The sequence below is a fragment of the Thermobia domestica genome, chromosome 5, assembly GCF_964235325.1.
Source record: "Thermobia domestica chromosome 5, izTheDome1.hap1.1, whole genome shotgun sequence".
NCBI classification, from domain to species: domain Eukaryota; kingdom Metazoa; phylum Arthropoda; class Insecta; order Zygentoma; family Lepismatidae; genus Thermobia; species Thermobia domestica.
The window spans coordinates 247,584,557-247,598,733 of NC_137458.1; the positions used below are offsets into that span (position 1 = coordinate 247,584,557).

Below are 14,177 nucleotides of genomic sequence, written 5' to 3' on the forward strand. Positions count from 1 at the left end.
CAAATGAGTGGTAAGTCAATAGTCCGAGGAGTTTTATTTATAGGGTCTTCACTACCTGCAGGACAGACGTCACAAATCCAATTGACTTACAGGGTGATTTGTAGAATAGTGGAGAAATTTCAATTTCCTAGCTTAATTTCTTCAAGGCAGGACTCAATATTTGTCAGCGCCTACCTACTCGTTTTCTGATTGTAATCATATAAATCAAATTATTTTCATACTCACCCAATAGCAGCTAAAACTACCACGACTTTGCACACTTATCAACAGAAACTGGGAACAAAAATTGCTCAAATTTGCTTCAAATATATCAAACTCATGCGATAACTTTATTTTCGTTAAGAAAAAGCTGCATTTCTTCCTGAGAATGAGGAAGTTAGCTTGCATGATAATGTCTTTCTCTCATGAATAGGTAAGTGCAAGAAACAGAAGGGTGTGATTCTAACGAGCACAAAAAGATTGAGAAGCGACATGTTTCATAAGCTGTTTAAACTCAAATAAAATTGTTTTATTAGTTAAGCTACACATACACATACATACAACCCTTTTAAAAAACGCTTTCTGTTTCTATCTTCATGACTATTTCGGACTATCTGAAAACATTCCATAGGGGAAACAAGTTATTCCTGCCAGGGATGAAAACTATCTCCATATGGGAGAACAAATGTTCATCAGGGGGGAAATTCCTGAAATCTCCTCCCGTCAATTAGGACATTCCTTAAAACTATGTCATGTTTATATAAGTTAATTTATGTGGATTGTGATTCTTTCTTTATTATTACTTAATTTAGTATTTTTAACTATTTGTTTTTTTAAAATTAATTTCATATTTTATTATTTCAGTGTTTTTTTCTGTGATTATGATGGTGACGATGATATGGCAATTATGACAGATGGTAGTGAGTTAGTGAGGATGATAGTGGCTTATTATGTACTGTATTGCAGTGCCTGGACGATAATTCCATCCCCGGGGAGCCTTTCGTCCCAGTTTGAACATAACCATAAAACATGTCCATATACACGATTCGAATTGAGAACCTTCATCTTTTTGAAGTCGGTTAAAAATAAAAGAATAATATGTTCTCGTAGTGTAAAATTCTCTACACAGTATAAAGGGAGGCACAGTGGCAGAGCGCGTACCTCTGGTGCCTGGTGTCCCTGGTTCGATCTCCGAACAAGTACGTTTATGGTGGACAACATCGTGTCTGTGGGTTTTCTCGGGGTATCCTCGTTTCCTTCCACATTCTCATTTCACCAACAGTTCCATCATCATTTATTTGCCTTAATCATCCGTCTCCCTTAGCCTAAAGGGCACAATCGTGGGATGTTAAACTGAGAGATTTTCTACACCATATAAAATTAACTTAATGATGTGCGAAATTAATTATATCCTAGACAACAATCTAAGTTTCGAAAAGGCAATATTCACAAGCAGTATTTCGTAAATTACTTAATTATTTATTTAAACTGTTTGTTTTGGTCTTGTTATTACGAACTAACAATCATAAAAAAAAAAAAAAGAATAATCTACATTGACTTTCACCACCCTATAAATACAATGTCTTTTTTCTTATTTCCCTTATGCTTGTGAATATTCTTTAAGATTTTCTAATTGACAGTTACTTCCAAAAATATTTCATCAGCAGCAGAAATATAATTTCCAGTTTTCAACTCCTCGTGAGAGATAAATTCAGGGAAACCCCAACCATCGTTATGTTGACCATTCAATGGTTTTTGAAAACACGAATCTTCGTCACCGGCGAAAGACTCAACAACATCGCTATCTCTGTCTTTCAAGTTAATTACTTTGATTATTACTTCCTTCTTGAAGGGCCATTCTAGAAGAGAATCATACTCTCCAGAATCTATTGCAACAAAAACGGAGATAACATTCCTGTATTCTGTACCATCTTCACAAATGTAACCATTTAAATATAAATGCACACGCAATTTATAGCCATACTGAGACTCGTAAAATGCATTACTCCAAAGGCACTTACCAAACTCATAAAATGTTAATTTCTCAGAAATATTCGATATTCTCCACAAAAATTTTCCGTCCTTTATGCCCCTTGCTTTGTTTAGCTGACTTTCCATTGCCTTTATTTTTTCTTCTAACTGTACGATAGCAATTTCTTTTGCCTCTAAAACGTTTTTACAAGTTCTATATGAATAACATTACATTCTAGAATATGACTACGTAACGCGGCAGGAAACCCTTCGAAATTACAACCTACACTGTTAAAGTTACACTTAGCAAAGAGTTTCGCACATGTTTCATCCAGGTGAGAGTCCAAGTTCTTTCTCTCAATGCTTACCCCACAATTCTCTGGACAATCAATCGGGAATTTCACGCACATCGAGTAATGATCTTCCAACACGTTGGCTTTCAGTTCTTCACTACAATATTCACATATAATCATTCTGTTAGGACATTCCTCCAATAAGTGATGTTTAATCTCCTTTCGAGGCGTTTCCTTCCCACATTTATTCTCACAGTAAATTGGAATGAAATCACAAATAATGAAATGATCTTGGAGAGTATCTGCCACAATTTCACACGCACAATATTCACACTTCACAATCCTCTTCAAGCAAAAGTTTTCAATGTGATGAATTAAAGAGAACTTTTGAACCACTACATTACACTGTTCACAAGAAACAGAAGAAAGATCACAGCTTTTGAGATGCAATTCTAGCTCTTTCTGTGGCATCTTCTGTCCACAATATGAACATTCTGAATATGTTGGACAGTGTTTCTTTTCATGTTCAGACATCTTGCAACGTGATACTTTTGAAGAACACACAATACATTCAACAAGTTCTGTTTCACATTGTACGAAACGCACATTATATTGGTCCTCATTATCAAATTCTCGTTAACACAGATCATTTAGACGTGCATGTGATTGCTGGGATTTAATAACATCGCATACACAAGTTAACAGGTGGTTTCTCAATTCTATTTTGATTTACTTTCGGCAATTGTCACAGAAATTATATGTCGGCATACTCACTAACGAATTGTACTTTAATAAACCACGAATAAAATGGATTATTTAACTTGATCATGTTTTCGTGTACTAGCATAGTTAGAATTATTAAATATTCGCGCGTGCGTATACCCATCTTCATATGTCTCTTTTAAGAATATGGGAATCACAAGATCGGAAGATACCTATATGTCGGCCGCAGTGTACTGGAAGCAAATGGTTTTTATCGTCGTTCTTCAGTATTTTTCTCAGTTCACTGAAAAGCAACTGACTTCAATTTTCATTATAGTTATGACTGAACACATGGATTGTGTTATTGCATGACAGAGTTCTAAGTTCCTGTTTAATTGAAGGTAGGGATGTATGAAAGCTCCCTTCTATCATGGCCTAACAATCAATATCGCACGACATAAAGTCATATGTGAACGAGAGCGGAGATCAATATTATATATGTACTAGGGAGACTGTGCTTATATTCCACTGAAAATGTGTATAAAATAAATATGTATGTATCCGAAGTAAGTTTGTGTGTTTTGTAATACAATTATTTACAGTTTCAACACTCTTCGGACACGGAACATTATGTCATACAGTCATACAACGATAGCGGCGTATCCACGGGTGGTCCACTGGATCTGAATCCCCAAATTTTTGTAACTGTTTTTAAATAATATACTTGTATTGGGGAAGCAGCACATTAGTCCTAACAGTACAAGACCTAAATTGATTTAGGATTTAGATTTCTGGGCTTTCGGTATCTATAGCCATTTAGCCCGTCACGTATGAGGGACGACGTCCCTCGGCGAGCACACTATCCTGGGAAATAGAAGGAAGCTGTCTGGGACCTATAAGTTAGATACCTCCCGGCATTTGCCTGGTATAAATGAGGAAAACCTCATTCAACTTTTTACACTTTTTCGACCGAGTGCCCAAACGGGAATCGAATCCGGGAAAGTTCTAAATTGAATTGAACCTCACAGCCTCTAGTCCTAAATGGTACGAGTCCTAGAAATCTCTTGTGACGCTACCATCTCGTTCATGCTAAAAAATACTGTAGATGCAGCACACATAGGTAGTGGAGAGCACCACGTTTTTGTCGAATATTTAAGTTTGTGGTTTGTAGCAGGGGTCCCGAAAGGGGTGAACGAGTTGTATTTCTCACAATCAGTGCGGCATTGCAATTTTATAGGATCTTTCAGAAGCAACTTAATTGAAACTTTAAAATACCTTTAAGACAAGTATTTAATACAAGAACAACATCATTTAATGCAGGCTGCACTCAACGTTTGAGAGGAAGGTATTGAGGTACGATCCATTGAATTAGTTTACAAGCAATAGCTGAAATGTGAGTTTGAGTTTTTTTAAGTTTCGGTGCTTTGCGTCCTTTTATGCAACGTCATGTTTACAAAGACCGAGACCTACTATTAACGTGGGCTCCGAACCACACCGGGGTTTGAACCCGGTGAAGCTGGAGTTGTTCAGACCAGCAAAAATCAACCCTCACAGTATAGACCGTTCTTTACAATATTATTTCACCTCCAAGAGAGCTGGAGGCCTTGGTGGCTCAGTGGTAGAGCCTTCACCTGTGGTGCATGGAGTCCTTGATTCGATCCTAGCTCGCGCCAAGTGATCTTTGTGGTGGACAAACATCGTGTGCGTGGGTTTCCTCGGGGTTCTTCCGTTTCCTCCCACTTTCTTCATTCCACCATTTCCTTCATTTCTCATCATCACCGTCTCCTTTAGAATAGCCGTCATAAACGTGGGACGTAAAACTTAAAGATTTCATTTTATTTTCCAAGAGAGCTGGATTCCAGGACTACACCATCGACCCCAGCAACAATAGCTGCTGTTTTGGGGGAGCATGTGGAGTAAATTTAGGAGAGTTCGACATGTATCAAAGTGGATGGGTACCCCTGGTTACAATGGAAGAGATCGAAATTAGTGCGAAAAGAAATGTGTTTTTTCTATTTTAAAAAAATATGAACTACGTTTCACGAACTTCAATCACAACCAATAGGAGTAATCCTTAAACATGGAGGAACTTCTGCTTTAAGAGCCTGACGTACTAAAAATAATACAAAATTATCATTTTCTTGTTTTTCATAAGTAAAAGGAAATAATGAAATGCAACTTACCAAAATCATAGATAATGTTATTCTACAACAGAAAATATGAACCTGAATAATTTTAAGTGTTGCTATCCATAGAAATTACAGTGTTTCCAGAATAACATTTCACCCAAAATCTAACTTAAAGCAGCGACTAGAAGAACGAACTCAGCTACATTTGATAACGTATCATGAGGCCTTATGCAGAGTCGTTTTGTCGTATGATTAGCGTCATACTAAAAGCCAGACTACTGTAGGAAACATATGTTAGTCGAACTCTTTAGTATGACACTAATAACGCGTCAAAACGACTCTGCATAAGGCCCATGTTGTTTTGGAATTCTACATTATTAACATTATTAATTTTAACAAATGTATGTTAAATGTATTTGATTACAAACTAAATACAATTATTATTTAAAAAGTAGTGCACAGGATTCCAAGACAACATGATACGTAATCAAATGCAATTAGAATTCGTTCTTCTAGTCGCTGCCTTAACTTAGATTTTTGAGGAAATGTTATTCTGGCAACATTGTAATTTCTATGGATGGCAACATTGAAACTTCTTCAGGTTCATATTTTGTGTTGTAGAATAACATTATCTCTGATTGTGGTAGGTTGCATTTCATTATTTCCTTTCACTTATGAAAAGCAATCAAAAGAAAAATGGAGAATATTGTATTATTTTTAAACTCAATGGTGACATGTTGTTTGCCACGACTCAATTTTGGTGTTGTTTGCCACGATTTTGTCACAGTATTTGCATTCCGATCTTATCAGATCTCATTATCTTGAAGATTCACACACACCTGGAGTAAAAGGAAGGGTTGCCAGGCACTTTTGTTTTTGATCCCCTGGAACAAGTCCTTACTGTTCTCGCTTTTGGGACGAGAGAGGTCTCATTAGACTCGCTGCTGAAAGAGAACATTAAGCTCCAAACAAATGAAAACACAACATCATTAATATCACAATAGCTCAGTAAATTGATACAATTACATATTTTTTTTAACGGAGTTCTTAATATCACCTTCTGTTACATAATGTTCTGGTTTTTGTTATACTACGCGACTAAAGAACTTAGTTTTATATGCTTAAGAAAATGAAATATTTCCGTTTTACGTCCCACGATTATGCCGCGTAAGCTAAATGATATGATAATAATGAGAATGAATTAAAAAATAGTGTATTGACGAAAGTGGGATGAAACAGAAGAACCTAAGAAAACTCACGCGCATGGTGTTCGTGCACGAAAAGCTCACTTCGCGTGAGGTAGAATCTAACCAGAGACCCCAAGCACCAGAGTTGAATGCGGTATCACTGAGCCAGCTTTGCCCCTACACATGTGATAGTTCAGGTGATCTCAAGAATAGGAAAAGTTAAAAATGTCAACTATAATACAAGTATATATGTTAACTTACGAAGCTCACATTTGTTGTCATATAGCCCTTCTGATATTTCCAACTCGTTTCTGATATCCCACAGCAGCCTTTCTATAGAGACAATATACTATAGAGTAGAATTTATGCGCTCATAAGCATGAAATAAAGTAACTACTATAACATCATATCGCATTTGATTCATACTCCTAGGCGGCTCCTATTGGAACCTTGTCCTCTGCATTCTGTACAAACTGCATGTCGTCCATGAAGAAAAATATAAATCCGAATATATCCTAAATTTCGGAAACTGCAGGACTTGTCAGGTGTTCGAGGAATGCTGTGGTGATTGTCTTCAACAACTGGCGAAACAAAGGGGAAAAGACGTCCAAATGTCGAGGGGTTGGGCGCCCCCACCTCATTACAGATGTCGGACGTCGTAGGCTGGGCAGACTGGTAAAACAGGATAGGCAGCGAACTGCGTCGGAACTAAGATCAGAGTTTAATGCTGTGCAAAGTACAAGTGTCTGAACTAGTGTTGTCAATTTTCCAGAAATTTTGAACCTGTTTTTAAAAAACAGTTTTTTTCGATTTCTTTCCGGAAAAATTGGAAAAATTGAAAAAAATAAAAATGTTTGTATTAGGTCAATTTTAGTAGTAATGATATCTCTTTTTTTCAAACACGTGAAAAATGTAAGTTCAAAAATTTCAATATTGCGAATATTAAAAAATAGCACTCGAAAATAAAACTATTCCAATTATTATCTATATATTAAAATACTATATTTACGCGTATATGTTTCTCCTCACAGAAAAGTTTATATGTTTGTCTCCAATCCTTTCAACAATGAGATCTCGAACCCACAAGTGCCGTTTTCATTTGTCGATTCCAAATTTTGTGTAAATTGTCCAGTTCTAATTGAATATTTTAAAAAAAAAAAACATGGCCATTAGTTCTTTATTACATTTTAAGGGGTACACTAGAAGTACTGAAATTTTTGAAAAAGTAAAGCATCATACCCTACGAGTTATATATTCCAACATCACATAGTTGTATATAGGGGTTGTATATCTGTCAGGCGTTTGTTTCATGGCCAAATGATAATGAAAACGAAGGATAACCATTTCTCCACTCTAAGATTAATCTTCATTGTTTTTTTTTTTTTTTTTACCAATAAACACCGTATATCACTGACATAATTAATTGTGTGTATAATTTATTTACTTATTAAATAATGCATGCAAATGGATGCATACACGATATGGGCATTCAGTAAATGGATACTTGAAAATTTGAATTCAATTATCTATATAAGCCGGCTACGAGTCTTTTGTTTTGGCCACGAACCCTTTCCTCCTACCAATTTTACAATTAGGATTGAGCTTCTTACCGGATGTGTAGCCTACCGAAGGACCACACAGATGTTATCGAAATATTATGCTATAGTTTCTTTGAATGCTTTAGCAGAAACTTCTGTAGATATCGAAGCCCGCCAGTGAAGCCATATCTAGCATCTTGGTGCTAGATCTAAGATAATTCACTCACATTTAGCATCTAGCATCTTGACTTTAGCATCTTGGCAAAATCTAGCATGATTTCATTCTTCCCTCTGGAGAACAGAAAAAGAACGAAAATTTAGATGGTTCGCTGACCGTAGTTGAAGCGATTATATTAATATCCACTGGATTAAGTGAAAGTATAAAATGGATTTGATGACTGCCAAATTGACGTCATCTTGGTAAGTCATAATTTTTTAATATTTAGTAATATTAAATTAGATTATAGTTTAGCTCTTTCAGGAGCAAAGCTCTACAAGATGTGAACCTACAGTTTAACGTCGGATTTGAAATACATGAGCTTCTACCATGAATCAAACCTTGTTCGAGAAAGGCGCATACGCTAACCACATAGCAACGGGGAGCTCAACATTTAGTAATATGTAAGAAGTTGTAAAATTATATTCGTTTAATCTTCACTAATATAATCTTCACAATGTAAAGCCGTCGCTTCGCACGTTATCTTGTTTAAAAACAAAAAGCCTATCTCTTATGTTTCTCTCTCGGGGTTGGACTGCGGGATGATAGAAATCCGAAAGAGATGTTTTTATTATATTTTGTACAATAGATTTGCTCCTTCATAATCTCCGTGTTTGATAAGAATGAACCTCCCTGGCTCACGAAAATGTATACGTAATATAGCAAACTATGCACATTAAATGCCAGACTAATATAGCAAACATTGAAGATGTCCCCCAACAAAATTTTCTTCGGCCGCCCTGTCTGGAGGTACACAATTTCGCAACTCAGTGGATACGATGTGGATGTATTAAAGTCTACTGATTTATCCATCAAATTTAAATTTTATAAAAATATTCTCAGTGAATACTAATGTGCAAACTATGCACATTAAATGCCAGACTAATATAGCAAACATTGAAGATGTCCCCCAACAAAATTTTCTTCGGCCGCCCTGTCTGGAGGTACACAATTTCGCAACTCAGTGGATACGATGTGGATGTATCAAAGTCTACTGATTTATCCATCAAATTAAAATTTTATAAAAATATTCTCAGTGAATACTAACCTGAGGATAACTATTTTTTTAAATTCAATCGCTAAAGGAGTTTTTTTTGGGGGGGAGTTCACCAGGTCTCTGTAATCGTCCGTCACGAAAACTGAAGTTTTTACAAGTGTTTCCCCAGGCTGTTAACAAAGCAAATTTTTTGAGAAAGGGGTCCTCCAGGAGCGTTTTTTAGGGGGTAATTCCTGCCTTTGTTATATACATATATAGATATAGATAAATATAAATATAGATATACTGTATATATATATATATATATATATATATATATATATATATATATATATATATATATATATATATATATATATATATATATATATAAAGATAAGTAGGAGTGCGTCTTTAAAATTAGTTCGGAAAGATAACATGAAAATCTGGCATAATTTGCAAGAATCTATCTAATCTAATATAAATAAAATAAAGAGTTCGTGTGTTTATCTGTCTGCCTGTCTGTGTGCGGCCTGGGGATCAGACGAGTGGACCGAGAAATTTTGATCAGGGGTACCTTGGCTCAGGCCCCAAGCCAAGACGAATCTTTTTTTTTTTTTTTAAAATTCGAACCAGGAGTCTCAGGGGGACGTTTACAGGGACATGTAAAAGTGATAGAAAATGGCCAATATTACTGTCGAATTCATAGTTTTCGCGGTCGCTGAAATCAATGGTGAAACTCTGATCACGTTAACTTCCTAATTCACCCTATTCGGGCCGGGGGGCACCAGGGGGCGCGGATACCGAGAAAAGTAAAAGTAATCCAAAATGACCGACATTAGTGTCAAATCCATAGTTTCCGCAGTCGCAGAAATCAATGTGACAATTCCATTAGCGATGATATGCAAATTCAGCTATAATTGCATGCGGGCCGGGAGTCGGGGGGGGGGGGATACCGAGACATGCAAAAGTAATCCAAAATGACCGATATTAGTGTCAAATCCATAGTTTTCGCGGTCGCTAAGATCGATGGTTACACTTCCATTAGCGATGATTTGCAAATTCAGCTATAATTGTATGCGGACCGGGAGTCAGCGGGGCGATACCGAAACGTAAAAATAATCCAAAATGACCGATATTAGTGTCAATTCCATAGTTTTCGAGGTTGCTGGGATCAATGGTGACACTTGCATTAGTGATCACTTGCAAATTCAGCTACCATTGCATGCGGGTCGGGAGTGAGCGGGGGGGGGGGACCGAAACATGTAAAAGTAATACAAAATGACCGATATTAGTGTCAAATCCATAGTTTTCCCTGTCGCTGAGATCAATGGTGACACTTCCATTAGGATGATTTGCAAATTCAGCTACCATTGTATGCGGGCCGAGAATCAGCGGGGGGAGGGGATACCGAGACATGTAAAAGTAATCCAAAATGACCGATATTAGTGTCAAATCCATAGTTTTCGTGGTCGCTGAGATTAATGGTGGCACTTCCGTTAGAGATGATTTGCAAATTCAGCTACCATTGTATGCGGGCCGAGAATCAGCGGGGGGAGGGGATACCGAGACATGTAAAAGTAATCCAAAATGACCGATATTAGTGTCAAATCCATAGTTTTCGCGGTCGCTGAGATTAATGGTGGCACTTCCGTTAGCGATGATTTGCAAATTCAGCTACCATTGCATGCGGGCCGTGAATCAGCGGGGGGAGAGGATACCGAGACATGTAAATGTAATCCAAAATGACCGATATTAGTGTCAAATCCATAGTTTTCGCGGTCGCCGAAATAAGGGTAATACTTCCACAGGCGTTGACTTCCAAATACTGCCCACAACGCCGACTTCGTGCCAGGCCTCACCGACCTACATCGATACCTCTCCTCAGTTCAGCACTCCGTGAAGAATGGGCTGCCATTCCCCAAGAAACCTTCCAGCACCTGATTGAAAGTATGCCTGCGAGAGTGGAAGCTGTCATCAAGGCTAATGGTGGTCCAACACCATATTGAATTCCAGCAGTACCGATGGAGGGAGCCACAAACTTGTAAGTCATTTTCAGCCAGGTGTCCGGATACTTTTGATCACGTAGTGTATGTTTGTCGTACAACAGGGCTTATTGTAAGGAAATTGTCGGTGACGATTAACATACATATGTAGGATGTAATTACTGATTTTCAAATAAAAAGTTTTCTGCAATGTGTTTCGTGAATGAAAAGAAATTTATGAGCAGCAAAAATTTCGTTATCTTTGGTGGATTTTGGCGAATTTTTGGGCATTTCGTTGTTGTTGATAGTAAGTACTTTGATTTTGGCTGTTAAAAGATTGTGTAAAATTTTGTCGGGTAGAGATGAAGAACTACTGTAGATATTTCAGTTAATTTTCCTTAAACGTTTTGACATAAAGCTGCAAGAATAGAAAAGGCATATTTCTTTAAAACAGCTGCCATGTTGAAAATTTTTGCAGAATCATGCTGATTTTAAAGCACAACGAGACATTGTATTTACCCACCTTTATGTTAAGTTTGGTTTAGTTAATAATTGCGAAAAGGTTAATGATTGCGAAAATTACGAATATTTGGAAAGCTCCAACTTCCACCATTTGAAATTTAGCGCATGATGTTGCTGGCTAACAAACATATATGTTAGGGGGTGACGAACAGAAAAAAATACATAGATTTTTTCACTAAAATTCTAATATGAGGGTTTCTGCAGTAAGTAGCGTTTTAAAGAAATGCCCCTTATACAAAGCACACCTTGGAAAGTCGTTTTTTAATTGTTAGACGCCATATTTAAGAAATGGCAGCACTATATGCACAGGAAGTTCTTTTCTGATGTGTTCTCTGAAAAATGAACTGAAAATTTAACTTTTCATATGAACAGTAGAGGTTTTAATGCATTCTTTAATGTACTGAAGCGAAATTCACTGGCTTCCATTTTGATGACGTCATATCTTGATGTTCCCGTGAGGGATTTTGGTGGATTTTGGTTATGTTGAAGTACAAACATAAACCTTTCAAACAAGCCATAAATCGTTTCTGTACCATTTTTTCCGGGTTCACCCTTTTATCTACTGTACTAAAAATAAGAACTTTATTTCTATTGTGTTAACAATTTTGTACATCGGAGGGGCGGCTAACCCCTTTCGACTTAAGGGTGGCAAAATATTAAATCCGACCCTTATTGTGTAATGTTTAAATCTAGATTTTCTATATCAAATTTTTGTGTTTCTTTCTTACTATTCGTAAATGGCATTTAATTCGTTATGAATAAAAACAGAAAAGAAAGGCAAGTGTTGTGTCAAGATACTAGATATTTTTGCCAGACCATGTATGAATGGCAGACTGAACCGGGTAGAAGGTTCACTGGTGGATCTAGCAGGCGGCCGGGGGCCTAGGCCCCCAGTTTTTCGAATGACAAAAATAATTAAAGCTATTATTTATATATTATTGAAAGCTTATAGTATACTCATGATATACCTATCATATTCTGGATTCCCCAGTTTTTACCATCTAGATCCGCCTCTGAGAAGGTTCTCAATTTGATTGACTTGACCATAGCATCCCTTTCAGCAGCGAAGCTACATGAGACGCGCACCTATAGCTTAACGTGGAATCCGAACCACATGAGCTCCCGGCAGAAAAAGGGTTGTCAACTCTGAAAAAGAAGAAAACCAGGCACCCTCTCAAAATTCCCTATGATACAGGTCTAAGTATGAAGTATCTCTGTTCGGACCCATCCATGAGAAAGAAATGTACTATCGTGAACAAAAGTGCATTAGCACTTGTATTCTGCATATCCTTAGTGCATTCACTAATAAGCTTAATAGAAACATTGTACTATAAATGAGAAACTGAAATCGGCCTTGACCGTTTTATTGTATTTACCAGTAACTGCCACTTCTTTAAAATTATCTAAACAGATGAGCAAAAATATGATAATCTTTACATGACAATTTTGTATTTGGAAAATAAAATTTATTCTTTAAACTTATACTTTAACTATAGGAATTATTTAAAGAAGTATGGGCGGAGTTAGGAATTGTCTGCTGGGGGGCAGACCTTTTGTCTGTTTGGGGGGCACGGTAAACACAAATGAGAATTGAAGGATCATATAAGTGGTATTTTTATTTTTTGTCAAAAAGTTGGGAGGGGGGCAATGACTTCCCCATGCCTCCCTTAACTCCTCCCATGTAAAGAAGTCTACTTACTACTTCACTCTCAAATTCCTTACAAGTAAATTTCAAATCTTCCTTGATACAGTCCCTGTCATCTCTTTGAAATTATATAAACAGATGAACAAAATATATTCATCGTTGATAGTGAAAGGCGACAGTTTTGGATTTACAGAATAATAAAAGTTACCTTTAAAATGTATACTTCAAACTAGATGAAATTGCTTCGAACACAAATTACAAAGAAAGAAAGAAAAAAGTTATGAAGGGGCTGGTAAGAAGTTTGTACCGGTCGCCGGCTTTATTCAAAATAACAGCAATATTTCTGGCCAGGCCGGTGAAAAACCGACTAGTTGGCAACCCTAGCCACGAGGGGGCTCAGAATAGGGATGGCCAGAACCGGTTCCTGGTGGAACCGGTTTTCGGGTCTGAACGGATCCGGTTCCGGAACCGGTTTTTCGGATCAAAGTCTGGAACCGGTTCTGAAAACCAGATCTCCAAGAACCGGTTCCTCGGGGAACCGGTTCCGCTTGAACCGAAACTTTGTGACCATCCCTACGCTAAACCCGAGCTGCTGGCAGGCTGTGGACAGTGTGCTACAGCAGATTTCAGATGGGAAGCGGCATGGCCTTGAGTTGGCTTTACGCGGCGTCCAATTGGCTTTGAGCGGTGTTGACAATTCGCGACAAGCAGTTCTGCACGCTGACTTCTCGCGCTACTGGGAATCTTGACAATAGCAGAGGCGCTTATTAGAAACATTGTATTAGCACATTAACTGCTCACTTTACGAAGTAGAGAAAAGAATTACGAACACATACGTGAAAACTACATCTTTTTATGACAACTGGTTGTCATGATACACGCTTTGAAAGGTTTCCATATAAAACAATTAGTAAAACGAGCGTTGAGTCCCGTCTAATTTCCAATGGATTTTTCTTCGATTTGGAAATGGAACTCAACTTTTATTAAAGGATAATCAGGGGTGTAACCAACAGGTTGTTCTAGGTAGTGTTGT

General features: G+C 37.3%; 2 protein-coding genes across 2 annotated transcripts; both read right to left on the reverse strand.

Moving 5' to 3' along the window:
* Nucleotides 1–1,608: 1,608 nt before the first annotated feature.
* On the reverse strand, nucleotides 1,609–2,097 carry LOC145685455 (TNF receptor-associated factor 1-like). The gene has a single exon (XM_081757854.1). The coding sequence runs from the start codon at nucleotides 2,095–2,097 to the stop codon at nucleotides 1,609–1,611; it is 489 nt and encodes a 162-aa protein (XP_081613980.1).
* Nucleotides 2,098–2,144: 47 nt separating this feature from the next.
* LOC145685456 (TNF receptor-associated factor 4-like) lies at nucleotides 2,145–2,777 on the reverse strand. The gene has a single exon (XM_081757855.1). The coding sequence runs from the start codon at nucleotides 2,775–2,777 to the stop codon at nucleotides 2,145–2,147; it is 633 nt and encodes a 210-aa protein (XP_081613981.1).
* Nucleotides 2,778–14,177: the final 11,400 nt, after the last annotated feature.

Bases quoted from the DNA above. Each gene is read 5' to 3' on its own strand.
- LOC145685455 (XM_081757854.1), bottom strand. From the start codon at position 2,097: ATGGAAAGTCAGCTAAACAAAGCAAGGGGCATAAAGGACGGAAAATTT.
- LOC145685456 (XM_081757855.1), bottom strand. From the start codon at position 2,777: ATGTCTGAACATGAAAAGAAACACTGTCCAACATATTCAGAATGTTCA.